Source organism: Paralichthys olivaceus, chromosome 13 (assembly GCF_024713975.1).
Source record: "Paralichthys olivaceus isolate ysfri-2021 chromosome 13, ASM2471397v2, whole genome shotgun sequence".
NCBI classification, from domain to species: domain Eukaryota; kingdom Metazoa; phylum Chordata; class Actinopteri; order Pleuronectiformes; family Paralichthyidae; genus Paralichthys; species Paralichthys olivaceus.
The window spans coordinates 13,755,166-13,769,118 of NC_091105.1; the positions used below are offsets into that span (position 1 = coordinate 13,755,166).

Consider the following 13,953-nt stretch of genomic DNA (forward strand, 5'->3'; position numbering starts at 1 on the left):
CAATACCACATGGACTGTATCTTAAAAGAAAAGAGTGACAAGCGAAGTTCAGGCCTCATCCATCCTCCTTGGTCTGATCTGTCCCTAAAAATAAAACATCACCTTGGTTTCACTAAAATACATCCTCTTATTTTGAAAGCCACTGGTCCTCCACTGACTGGGTGGCCTGCTCTGTCTCTGAGCCACAGCAGCTGGGGTTAAAGAGCATGATACAGTCCAGCAAGCAGGAAATCACCTGCACCCAAGAGGGACTCAGATAATCCACATCTTCAACGCTGCTGACAAACAAACCCACTCCCCTCTGACCTGGTATTTGACCGGTGTTAAATTAAACCCATCTTTAGATTTCTGTTCTCCTCTACTCCAAACGATGGAGTTTTGTTTTTACTGAGGGAGTGATGCTTTAGCTCTTTCTCTCTTGTGAGACACTGAGCCAAAGTTCTGAGCATCTGTTTCATGTTAGCTGTGGATATATAGTATTTATCAGCCTGAGCAGGGAGGATTTCAAAAGTCAAATGAGATAAGAGCGATAAAAAGAAGAAGAAATGCACTGAGGTCAACACTTTCTGGCTGGAATCAGACGAAAGGTACACAACAGAACAGTTTTAGCACAAGGTTATATCTTCGTCTCTTGCGCCTCGTTCTTCCTGCTCCATTAAAATTATATTATAATGTAAAAAAGCTGAATAGTGTGTGCATTGGCACAATCGCTCCCCCACGATTTTGACTGATCCTTAAGCAAAATGTTTGAGGTTTTTTGTGCTCATAGATGTGACAATTGCAATTTTCCAGGCAAAACTAGTTTTTTTTTAAATGCAAAACCCTGACCCCACAGCATTTGTTTACCTGTTATGTGTAGGATTTCACAAAAACCATGGGATGGATTATAGGGAAATTTTCATTTATTTCTCAGACAAAAATGTATGGATCTTGATGGAAAAAAATCATGTTATGTAATGTTATGTTAGGACTGATATTTACATGTGTTCAGTTTAAATGCAAATCCAGCTCAAGTTAATTTAATGTGGTTTCATCATGGAGACTGTTGGCAGATGTATGTGCTCTACTGAGTGCCATTCTAATTTTACATGGATCTGGTTTACAGCAATCTCTATAAATGGAACTGTGGGTTTTGCTGGGGATTAATTGTCACGGAATAAACCCCTTGAGATGGATCATTTTTGGGGAATGCTTTGAATTTAGAAACATGGTAAGACTTTTTCACAAAATCAATTCTTGAGGGAAATAAGGACCCAGAAAGACACAAGTCAACAAAACTGATATTTTTTATTCATCCAATGTTACAGTTCCACTGTCACATCCTACCAAAGCAAGCAACTTTGTTCATACAAGCACTGCTTGTATATGTGTCTACACAAACTATACGGTCTTGATGCAGACTGATAAATGAATAACCCACTCACTAGGGCAGAGTGGTTCTTCACAAACTCATAACCTATGTACAGCATCAATGCTCAGTTACAAAAAAATGATAATAAAAACATCAAAAGGCCTTTCTTCTAATACTTCTCATGTCACTAAACTGTCCTCTAGTAAGGCTGCCATCCTTATTCACATTCTGCCCCCTAGTGGAACAAACTAACTCCTAACAACACTGTGCTCCACCATGACAGGGGGTTAAGTTTCATGCTGTAAGAGTATTAAAAGGTCACAGCCATGAAAGAAATAACCTACCCTACATAAGGGGCCTCATCAACTTCCCTAAAAACATTACTCTGCTGAAAACAGTCCATTCATCAGTGATGCACTCGTGACAGATGACAAAGTGAGGATGTGCCCCGAGGCAAAGAAAAAGGAGATGCTCACTCGAACTCAGTGTCCCAGTAGATTACAAAAACAGGAAAGCAGTGTTTTAGTGATGAATACTCTGAGCCCTGATAAGCAGCAGTGAATTTGATTTAATGCTCGACTTTAACAACACATTAAATAAAGCAGCAAAGTGGACATATCACTGTATTAATGTCTTTTCAGACATACAGTATATGAAAGAATCTGAGGTGTCGCCTCTCAGTTACTATCTCCTGCCTTGGAGCATATGATGTAAAAGACATGCAAAATAAAGACTGATACTCATACAATGAAAAGAAAACTAACCCGTCTTCCACCTTCACACTGAATATCAATTGAACTAAAAACAGCCAAACTGGATCCACCCACTGACACTGAGCAGATGAAGATAAGAGGAAATGATTGGACGACATAAGGCTAACTCTTGAATTTTTTCATCCTGAGGTGGCTCTCTGTGCCAGCTCAGTAAATCTTTTGTTTCTACACTTCTTGCATTCACAGTCAAACTGTATTCCCAGATTTAAAGACCTGCTTGCACAAGATAAGAACAGGAACTTAAAAACTGCGGCTGATGGCTTGAGGTTCTTTGGAAGGTGCGAAGACATGTTACAGGCGTCTCAATTAAAAGGTGTATAAAAAAATATCTCTATATTGTGCTTACGAATGTTACTAAGATTTACCACCATCCTGAAAGACACACATTGTTGATACAACTCACAGAACTAGAAAACTCTCCAGGTGAAGCTCGATCAACTCATCACAATGACATCTTGAGAAACCAAAGGCAACACACATCATGACCACCACTGTGACGTCTCTTTATAGCCACAATCATTGCCTTGAATAAGTCCACCATGACTCTGTTGTATCACCTGTGTTTAGTCGGTGCTCATTCAGGGTATTGAGATAAAGCCAATGTCGGATGCATCACCCAGAATCAAGCTGCTGCGGCTCAGCGACGGCGAAGGAGAAGCCAGGCGGAATGCTGGATTCATGGAGTGCAGCGAGTCCCTCTTGCTGCTCCTGCTGAACGGGGGGCAAGGAGCGGCCACGGAATGGCGAGCACGCTGCTGCGAGCAGCTGTCAGACAGTGAAGGCTCTGCGGAAGGTGTCGGCGTGCTGGAAACCTCAAGGCCGAGAGGGGTGGTCTTTGGGGTGCCGGGGGGGCACAGGCCGTGAAAGTCGGAGGAATGGACCATCCTGTCCAGCATGTCCTTTGTGCTCTGAGTGCACTGTGTGCAGAGGGGAAAACAGAGAAGTTATGAAAACTCGGGGGAAAATGGTCCAAATCATGAGTTAATGTTATGAAAAGCAAAGATGCAATGGAAATTCTACTGTGTGGTTAAAAGCATTAGTTCGGATCGTCCAGCACAATGAAAGCAGACTCAAATGAAGACGCATTAAGGAAGTGATTAAGATGCAGACAATGAAATTAGAAGACCATATTGAACAAGGGTACAGACAGATTTATAAGTGAGGAGACGCTGCGTCTTCCTGTGTTTTTTTGGCATCGATCAGAGTGAAAAGGGAGGAACGATTTATAAAGACTCACATGTGGTGATGCAAACACAGTAAAGCCCCAGAAAAATGAGAAAAACATAATCTAACTAGAGACAGAGGGAGGAAGATACAACTCCATCCAGCACTGAGTGAGTGAGCTGATGTTAATGAGAGGATGAATGAGTGGCAGCGAAGCATGCTCGTAAACATAGTGCACCCGTCCACATCGTCACTAAACCAATCACAAAGTCTAACCCACTGTGTTTGGCTTTATGCAAAACAATAAAATACCTCAGGAAAGAAGTAACTGTTAAGGAGAAAGCAACTCTTAACCTAAACGACAGTATGAAGGATGACACGGTGAATGGCAGGTGAAGCGATGTTGTGATTGGTTTTGACACTCGACCCTACTCTTACCATCGACCGTCTACATGCAGCAGCGCCCTTCAGGCTTTGCAGGACAAAGAAAAATCCTGACAGTTCTCCTCCTGCCAGGGTGGAACGAATACAGCACAACACTGAGCGTCAAATGATTTCATCCAGCGATTTCAGTTAGAGGCATATGAAAGGTTCATGAAAGAAATCAAATTCATACCAATGGAAATAAAAGAATAATCTCAGGGATCCAACTGTCCAACAAATGGAGAATAAATAAAATGAAGAAGCAAAGTAAACTTAAAACAGAGACAAAAATCCCAAAATACAAAAATAATGTTTATTTAACAAATAAAAAGAACACTTGTTTTGCTTTTTAGGCAAATAAAAGATATATATTTAAAAATAAGAGTAGATTTTAGAAAGCTAAGAAGACATTTGATATGTTGACAGTACTGTGACAAATCTATTCAAGGCATGTGACAAATGATCTGTATTAAAGTGCTGATAAATCTAATACATAATATGATTAGATACCATCTGAATGTCCAAATAAAAAGCAGTAGTTCAGCCCTTTGTGTGCACACACCTTCACCCCAACATACAAGAAAACTCAGGAGTACAAGAACAAGGAGGTAGATACAGAAAGGTGTTGAATTCTTAATAGCGTGAGAAAAAATTCAAATAAAGAAAAAGGTGCAATAAATCAAATGTTTTCTCCAAAATAACCATCACAGACTGTATCTGCAGGAGTCTGACAGAGTTACTCAGCAACTCAACAATGACCTAAACTAATGGTTCAGTGTAAAAGCTCTTTTCCTTATTTTTTTATTTTTTTATTTTTTTAAATGCTCAGTGACGCCAAGCAGTGACTTCCAAGACATTTTGTTCTAAGGCCAAAAGAAACGACACAGCAGTTTTGCGTTGCATAGCGATGAATCACCTCTTCAGCAGCTTTAATGCCTCGAATTAGCTACTTCAATCATTACCTTATGTTTTCACCCCCCCCCTCGGTTTCTTTGTTAGTTTGTCATCAGAAGAATTTTCCACAAAACCTGGTGGAATGATGAGACGTTGGCTCACAAAAAACCCAGTACATTTTGACACAGATGCAGACAACATTCAAAAGTAGGGGACTTTTTCCACATTTACCGATTTCATAGGGAAGTAGAGCGCAGCGCCTACCCCGGCAAGGCCCAACAATCCCATCAAATTAAATCAAGTTGCACCAAATTTTTCCATCAAGATCAATGAATTATAAAATTGTTTAAAATCTTGCAATGTTAAAAAGAAGTGGGAAAAATTCCTGGATGCGCCCCCTGATCCATGTCAAAATTGAACGGTGTCTTCCCCGACTCATACCACATCCTTCAACCAAGTTTTGTGGAAATCTGTTGAGTTGTTTTTGTGTAATTTTACTTACATACAAAAGTACAAACCAACCAATGAACAAATTAACAGGAACGAAAAACTTTAAGGTACTCATGGATGTTTATAGAAAAATAAATTCTAGCATATTTAGGGGACTTATATCTGTGTGTGCGCAATTGGGTGTGGTCCTATTAAAAATACAGATGTAGTGGATATAAATGTGGTTTCATGGGGGCTATGGATTTTTCAGCTGCAGCACCTTGAAACCTGTGTCCATGACCACTGTTCTAGCTGAGATCCTTCAGGAGGAAATCAAATATGTCAAATCAAACGTGATGGATTTGGGGTTGAACTTAAGGGGACTGTTGGGCTTTGGTGGTAGTATGTGCTATACTGAGAGCCATTGTGCTTTATACTGTGAATATCTGACCATACATTATGTCCGTTTCAACCCATCATAAGTTGAGCCCTAGTAACATTGTTGAAATGCAAACATACGACCACTAAAAAAGTCACTTACTTTTACAAATTGACACTCTTTTGTTTCTGTTTTTAAACACAAAACATACAAAATGTGCAACTTTCATCACACAGATTCAAAGTGTTGCACGTCGTGCTGATTGTGGAGAAGGAAGGAGAGGGAACACAAACTGTGGAGAAGGCACACAGGGGGTCCGAGCTAATAACAACTCAGGAGCTATGGGAGAATCAGGACTCGGGAGGGACCACAAGCTGGTTCATCCTACCATGTGCGCGTCGTTCTTGGCCGTGAAGAGTGGCAGCTCGATCTCAGAGGCCGCAGAGATCGCCTCGTCGGGAGGAAGGAAACCTCTTCTGTCAATCAGACTAGAAGACAAAACAGAAGAATGTTTCGATGCAGTACAATGTGGACTGTACCTGGAGTGTAACCATTGAGTGTGAGGACGGAGATGATTTTTGATGTCTTCACTCACCTCGGGGGCAAGGGGCCACATAACGTCGCACAGCAGTTGGTTACGATGCTGTTGTAACTGTACGGGTTCCCAGAATCCTCTGCACCTCTTTTGCTTGACCAGGAGCCCTTTATCTGTGCAGGATAAAGAAAGTTTGCTGTCAGTGAATAAAGTCTGTTTTGACAACTATGAACCAAACTATTTTGAATACTTACATCCTCGTTTGTCGTGAGGTTGGAGGCTACTAAGTATGTATGGAAGCCTGAGAGGCCCAGTATAGACCAGATGGAGAAGAAACAAATCACCAACTCCACCACAGTACACAGGGAAGAGTCAAGGCGTGATACTGTTATCATTGACAATCAGACTAACATGATTGATATCTATGACAAGGCTGAATGTTTGAGTTTGAGTTATTATTATACAGTTATACATTATACAATCTTATAAAGAGAATTCAATTCACCAAGATAAATAACCATCTAAACTAGTATTATGGAGATACTCCAGCTATCTTATGTCTGTTAGGCCTGACTGAAATATATTAATGAAAGAAGGTAATTTATTCAGAAACAACATATAATCAATTACTTAAACTATTACACTATAGTTCATATCAGAATATTTGATGTAAATACAAATGGAATTACTCAAGTGAAATGCAAAACTGCATTTGAGGTCAACGGTTGTGTAAATGTGTACATTTGTAATCCAGATGTAAACTACAGGGCTGCTCCACCATCACATTATTACAACACATTTTTCCTTCATTCCTACAGGTGAGTTCAAAACTTACATGTTCACATTTATTTAGGCTTGTTTGAGATTTCTTAAATCCATCACAGTGGCCATGTTGCTTATCGTGTAAATTTGCTAAAAATTCAATTATGGCCTTTAATGCTTATAAAAACGATTTGATACTAATTAAATCATCTGCTCTATGAGACAACTGATAAAGATAAAACAGTTTCGGCACAAAGACTCCAAAAAGACGAAAGAACGTCATGCTTATCATTTGTGCAATGAGGAAATCATCCCACACCCTCTGTGAATAACACATCCAGACACTCTGTGATCATTGGGCCTATATTTGTCTCGTCACTGACATCATCTCACAAGGCCGTGAGGCAGTAAACCTACTACTGGCGAGCCATCTGGTAAAAAGCACTGCTTTGCTTTGGACACTAACTCTCTGATCCTATTAAGCTAGGGCTTATGCTGAGGGGTGAGAAATAACTTGTCAACTTTAACTTGTGTTATATCATGGAAGAAAACAAATTCAACAAGATGTCATCCATCTAATAAACAAGACAATTAAGTGAAAATGTGGTATAAAGGATATCTGCCAGGGCTCTCCTGAATGGCTTGAACAATGCTTTTACCTGCTTGAGAACCTGGAGAGAAAAATGACAAACTTGAATAAAATGGTCCTTGATAGCATAACAGGATCATCATAGGAGTACTGAATGATATATGTGTCTTTCGACAGAGTGTGAATACTTACGCAGAGTGATGTGTGTGATGACACAGCCAAATATAAACGATGTCAGAAATGACAGGGAGATAATGAAGCTGTAGAAAAAGCGGTAATTGCGTTTGCCCACACAGTTCCCAACCCACGGGCAGTGGTGATCAAATCGCTCTGAGGGCAGAAAAGTGAACATGCCAGAGATTAGAGGCAGGATTTTATAAGGTATAACATTAATAAGGCAAAGTATCTAACACACTGCGCTTTGTATTCAATTATTCAGATCAGTGAAACTGAGAAAAAAGACCAGAGGTTTCCTTAAACAATCTGTAACACGGGGATCAGAGTCATAATCATGACCACTGTAGAATTATTGGACAAAGGACAATATAAACTAAAATGCCCTGCTCTGACATGCGAAGAAATAGCACAATGTAAACATCCTGCAAACTGCAAGATTTGTGAGAGCTCACTTTGAAAAGAGGTGCTCAAGTTATAAATATACTGTGAATTTTATTTTAGTAGTGGTGACGACCTCAGTTGACTGATGCGAGATCTTAGTCAGAGTTTTGTTTTGTAGTTTATCTGTTTCATCGTGTTAGATTCTGGATGGTGGACTGCATGAGGCAAAATTAATTACAAACCCTCCTGCTGATCACGCATCGCATGTTCCCCTTGGCTTAGTATTAAGTTGTTACGTTTAATTAGATTGGCTGGAATAAGTGGTAACTTCACAACACATCCTTACCCACACAGTTGTCACACAGGCTGCAGTGGGAGGTTCGAGGAGGCCGGAACATTTTACAAGTGAAGCAGTATTTGAGCTTTACCACCTGCTGGTTGATGAGGATCTCCTTGGTTCGCGGAGGGGGGCGATATGTAGAGGATCCTGAGGTATCTTAAAATAGAGGAGCACGAGCAGAGAGACTCACACATTTGATCCAAGCAGTTCACACGAAAAGAAATCAGATGTTAGAATCTGGGGCAAATAAATGCAAACAATGTTATGTCTGGTATTTGAGCCATGTAAGTTAGAATAAAGCTGCTTAGGTGTTGGTCTGAAGTTCAAGACGAAAATGTCCCTCAAAAATCCCCCTTATGGCAAAGCTCCTTTGCCCCATCTGTCCCACAGCTAGCATGCAATTCCTGGGTGCAGCTTTTACCTATCTGCTTCTCTATGTCTGCAGCCTCATCCGGGGTGGCCCTGGGCAGGATGCCTGGGTCTATGAAGCTGGTTCTCAGCAGGGAGATGACCACAAACACAAAAAGCACCGCAGCGATCACAGGTATGAAGACGGTCAGATGCTGCACCAGGAACGGGCAACTGCAAAAAGAAAGAGATTAAACTCCTGTCACGATCTTGATAAGAGGTTAATGCATAGGGCACATCCATGTTAGCAAGGGCACTACTCACTCGAATGCGAAGAAAAGGCCACAGGTGACGACAATAAGGCCCAGTGTCAGAGGAAGGACACCGCTCTGTCTGGCCAGGATGATCCGTCCGTCGCAGTAGAACCGGTTCTTCCCGGGGAACGCTTCCCATTTCCTCCGCGGCCGCTGAGCCTTCTTCTCCGTGTGGGTCTGCGCCGACGAGGGCGACACCGCCAGAGCCCGCGGGTCGATCTGCTGGTACTCGCAGTTCTTCATGGTGTAAACAGTGTCCACCTGGCTGGGGGATGGCTGAAGGCACACAGACACACACTCACTCACTCACCTAACGCTGCCTCTCTCTCGTTCTCCACAGACTCGCTCTCAGTTCACTACATCTGCAGCGTGTCCTGCTCGGGTTAGCGCTCAGCTGTCCATCCTGGAAGCCAACGCGGGCTAAGCTAGCTAGCAAACCAGCAACAGCATTCTCCGTAGTTGACTTTAACGAGCTGAATCAAATCCCGAGTTGTCTCGGGGTTAACTACCATGTTTGGTAGTTGAAACAAAGTCCGTCATCACCATGAATTGTCACTGAGGTGGATTAACTCGCCTTTGTTTGGAGGTTTCGTCAGAGAAGCGACTTTAAGCCTCTTGCGGCAGTTCACGTTTCCTTTTTCTCTCGTACGTCAGGCGACCTACGTCAGGCTGACGTCACCGCGCAGGACTCACCGCTGATTTGTAAACGAGTCAAACTCACCGGCTATAAAAGGAACTGATTTGAAGTTCAGCGCCGAACCTTCCCACATCACTGAAGGACAAACCACGTAAACACACATAATTCAATGCAAACAAGCGGAACACGTTCATGCTGTTGTTCAGTAGCTGGGACACTGATCTCATGTCTTCACTAGTTCGTTTTTCCCCCCGTGAGATTTAACAACATGCTAGAGATTCCATTCTACAATTACAAATAAACACATGGGATATTTTATAGGCTGGTACTTTACAGATACCCAGGGGCTCCAACACCAATATAATTTGATTAATTAATAGACTATCCTCATTGGCTCAGAGAAATCTGGGATTCGTCTCCCACTGATGCTGCAATCTTTGTCAACATGTGACCTTGGCTAGATAGAGAAATTACTCAAATCTGATCAAGTCTTTTTATAAACTCCTTGTTTAACAGTTAAAGTTGGTTGTTCACAGTGTAATAGTGTGAGATAATTTCACCAAGTAAAAAACCATCCTGGGTGTGTGACTGCAAGGTATCTGCCATCACAATTGTGAGATGCTTCTTTTTGAGCTCATAAGTTGGTAGATACATAACAGGGGGATGTATTACAATTTACATTAGGGTAAGTAAAATCATAGCTGCCATTCAGACACACATTGAGTGTTTTTCTCGATTTTATTACATGCTAGTTTGGAAACTAGGTACAGTACAAATCACAAAGTCGTCTATTTCAAATTATATTTTTTGGGTGTCGTTTCGCCACACAAAATCACAGAAGCACTTTTAGGGGCACCAGTGTTTTTCATGACAAAAAGCAACCTCTAATAGGTTCAAATGAAGGGTAACTCCAGAGAGGAAGTCAGTGCCTGTTATCGAGAAGTAAAGGATCTCATATGGAAGTTAACCACAGGAGAAGTGAGAAGTGTTTACTCAGTGTGGAAATGAGTGTTTAAAAAAAAAAAACACGCCATAAATAAGTACATGCTAATAATTTCAATTAAATTTTGTTTTGATTTTTCACATTAAGTTTAATTTCAAATTTATTTTCAGTGCATCAGTGGCAACAAATGTTCTTTACAACACAACATAGAAATTTCACATGAATGAAAATAAAACTAAACTGAGGAAAATTCTACAACCACAAATTTTTTATTTTTTTGATTCACATCCAAAAGTCCCAAACTATAACTTGGAATAATTATTCCAAACATGCAGTGCAATATTAAACAGAGTCAATAAAATCTGCTTCAGCAGAAAACTGAATTCGTTTCAAGTACAACCAAAGTATTCCCAGGATTTACAACCAAAAGTTCTCAAACAACTTCAGACACATTTGATCAAGATGTGCAAATCGATTTTCTTTTACGTCTGCATGAATAAATCTGCATTAAAAATGTAATTGTGTCAGTAAGTTCCACGTAGGACTGGGCAACATAAACATAAATGAGGTAAAGCGTTTTGGGTTTTTTCTTTGCTTTGGATTTACTTACAGTAATTGTATTATTCTTTTAATAAACATGACAACTAAATCTTGCTCTTGTGTGTTCTTTTATGTTAATGATAATCTCCATATAATGCAATAAGGTACAGAACAATTCAACAATTACTGACATAAAAATGACAATGGATGATGGTATACTGTAAAAACACATGTGTTGACGATAAAAACCCAGTCCTACACAGAAATATTGCATTTAAAGCTCAGAGTAATGTCAAAGGTCAAGTCCATGGCAAGAAGTTACAATGCAGTGCGAGCCCCAGCACCCAGTAAGAGAGGAAGTATCCCAGGATGCTCTGTGTGGTGGGAGAGCAGGATTTAAAATGTGGCAGCAGTGCAATGATGGGGTTCTGAGTTGTATGTTTGCATCCGTTTCTGGAATGTGTCTGTAGATGCACATTTGGGTTGGACGTTTTTCTTCGATGAAGAAGTGGCTCATTGAGGAGGAGCAGATGAGCACTTATCCAGAATGGCACGGGAGACGACGAGGCCATGAACCTGGTCAGAACCTAGACATAGAAAGTAAAAAACTGGAATGAGTGGAAATCAACAGGTTGCTTCTCACATCTGGACGATTTAAATATTCCGCAATTAGGTGATTGTATAATTTACTCACCTGCACGTGCATGCACAATGTTCCGAACACCAGGAGCACAGTCGAATGCACAATATACACAAACACTCTGGGGTTAAACATTCCCGGTGGGGGTTTGTCGAGCCCTTTGGTTCCACCCATCTCCCAAAGTCCAAGTCTCAGACACAGTTCTGGATTAGCAAGAAAATATGCATAAACTGCCATTATGCCGAGGGTAGCCATAGGTAGAGCCAGAATAAAGTTAGGTATCTGCTTGAGCTCAAAGTAACGGAGGAAACCCACGTCCCAATACACGTCCTGGATGTGAGAGTAAAGTAAGGGGAGGGGTCTCATGCACCACAGGGGCGGCGGACCATTTTCGTCTGGAACCCGGTAGCCCTTCCGTTCAGCCAATGAGATAAGGGCTGGAGGGATCCGCTCCAGGGAGGTGGAGGGTGTGCAAAACGTCCTATACCCATAGTACTGGAATGCACAGAAGGGAAGGGCAATAATCGCAGTTCCCAAGAGGGAGGTGAGCAGAAGACGAATGATGACCCAGATGTAGTGGAAGACTTTAACGTGGCCCTTTAACGTAGTACGATATAAACGAATCTGAGAGATGGCGTGCAGTGATGGTAGATACAGTAGAAACCCAATATTGACGAGTCCGTTGGATCGTGCTGCAGTGGCTATACTGAGGGCCAAGCAGGCCCTGAAGGTGAACCCTTTCTCCAGGAGGAAGAGACCGCCAAACGTGAGGGCGGCAAACAGGCTCTCTGAATAACCAGCTGTCATGAAGACATTGGCAGGAGTGATGCAATAGAGAAGGCTGGAGAGCAGGGCGAGGCGTCTGTCCTGCAGGACTATCCTGCTGAGCGCGTACAGGGCGACCACGCTCAGCAGGAAGAGGGCACTGTTCCCCAGGGCCACGGCCACCAGCAGACGGCCCCGCACACTCAGCCAGCCGCTCAGGGGCCACAGCAGTGTCTCTGCCAGGCCACGGAGGACGACGGGGAAGAGGGGGAAGAAAGCAAAGTTGTGCTCATAGAGGTATCCTCTCTCTGCGATGAAGAGGTAGTGCTCTGCGTCCCAGTGGGAGAGGCCACCCAGTAACCAGTCCACTGTAGAGTCCAGGTACAGAGGCTCCTCTGTCCGCGGGGGCGTGAACGCATCAGCTTCATGGTCAGGGATGGCTGCGTTCAAGACCGCCTGGGGGAAAACAAAGCACGGTTAGAATAAATCTTGCTCTAATAAACACAGAGTAGCAGGTGTAATGTCACTTGTTTGTCTAGTCATCACACACATGGTGCTGTGTACTAGCTGCCACACATAAATAAAGAATTACAAAGATTCAAACATTGGTGGGGAATCAAGGTTCTGGCGTTAAGGCAGGTTAGCTACATTAGCACATTGTGAGCTTCATAGTTAGCCCACTAGCTTGTCCTGAACTTACCTGTAAGAACAGCGACAGGCCCCTGGTGACCGTGGCGAACTCCAGCACTGCTCTGACATCCATAGTCACTGATGTGACGAACAGACCGTGGAAGAGCCGGTTGTGACGGGCATTGTGGCTGCTACCAGGCGATCACCGCAGGATCCGTCATGTTCTCCATCAAACATGTCCGGGAGGCAGCGCGGCACAACGAGACTCTAAGAGGTTCCACTTTCATTTGTTTGGTTATTTTGACTGGAGGGTAAATGTTTATCTCGCTCGACAGAAACCCGTCAGCAAACAGCTTTTGTTTTCGTCCTGCTGCGATCTTTGTTCCCACTCCTCCTGCCCGCTTTCACTTCCGGTGCAACTGTAAATACAACTACAAAATAAAAGCCCGTGAGTCCATGCGAAGGGAGCACGCGTGTAGTTTCTCCAACTTGCACGATGAACTAACTTATGTATAAAACAGTGATTGGTTGAATAAATAAAAACGAATTTTAGTTTGGCTTGATCTCCTTAACTTTTTTATTTCTCCATCTGCTTTGATCATATAGTAACATTGTGTGGGTGCAGTGTTTTTCATGTCCAGCACGTTGCGCTCTAGGCTCCCTCATGGATTGGTTTTCAATCGATGAAAACACGTTTACTCAACAATTAACACTGTTTTCTGACTGGTTTAAGGTAAATCTACATTTCTAGTAATCTCATGTTACTCATTGTTTAGCTGATTCATCTGATCTAAGATTTGATGTGTTTGGATGAATTGGTTCACAAATAGATAAATATGTCTTATGTGCTGTGCTGCTGCAAGCTTTATTTAATCTAGTCTGTTTTGGAAAGAGATGTCAATGATGTCTGTAGTGCTCTTATTACATTTATAGTTATTT

At 42.1% G+C, this 13,953-nt stretch overlaps 2 protein-coding genes across 4 annotated transcripts; both read right to left on the reverse strand.

The window, feature by feature from the left end:
- Positions 1-1,268: 1,268 nt before the first annotated feature.
- zdhhc18a (zinc finger DHHC-type palmitoyltransferase 18a) lies at positions 1,269-9,515 on the reverse strand. 3 transcript variants are annotated; one of them, XR_011245967.1, is made up of 11 exons: positions 8,870-9,515; positions 8,619-8,779; positions 8,204-8,353; positions 7,492-7,629; positions 7,330-7,381; positions 6,203-6,305; positions 6,009-6,121; positions 5,802-5,901; positions 3,905-3,938; positions 3,727-3,797; positions 1,269-3,041 (listed from the first exon to the last, which is right to left on the reverse strand). XR_011245967.1 is itself a non-coding variant. In XM_020107837.2 (10 exons), exons 1-9 carry the CDS (start codon positions 9,100-9,102, stop codon positions 3,756-3,758), a joined length of 1,092 nt encoding a protein of 363 aa, XP_019963396.2. In that variant the 5' UTR covers positions 9,103-9,515; the 3' UTR covers positions 1,269-3,041; positions 3,727-3,755. The 3 variants fall into 3 exon arrangements, 2 of the variants coding, with proteins under 2 accessions (XP_019963396.2, XP_019963395.2); XM_020107837.2 differs by lacking the exon at positions 3,905-3,938; XM_020107836.2 differs by lacking the exons at positions 3,727-3,797; positions 3,905-3,938.
- Positions 9,516-10,561: 1,046 nt separating this feature from the next.
- Positions 10,562-13,435, reverse strand: pigv (phosphatidylinositol glycan anchor biosynthesis, class V). The gene is made up of 3 exons (XM_020107833.2): positions 13,085-13,435; positions 11,674-12,840; positions 10,562-11,566 (listed from the first exon to the last, which is right to left on the reverse strand). Exons 1-3 carry the CDS (start codon positions 13,145-13,147, stop codon positions 11,279-11,281), a joined length of 1,518 nt encoding a protein of 505 aa, XP_019963392.2. The 5' UTR covers positions 13,148-13,435; the 3' UTR covers positions 10,562-11,278.
- Between the last annotated feature and the right edge of the window lie 518 nt (positions 13,436-13,953).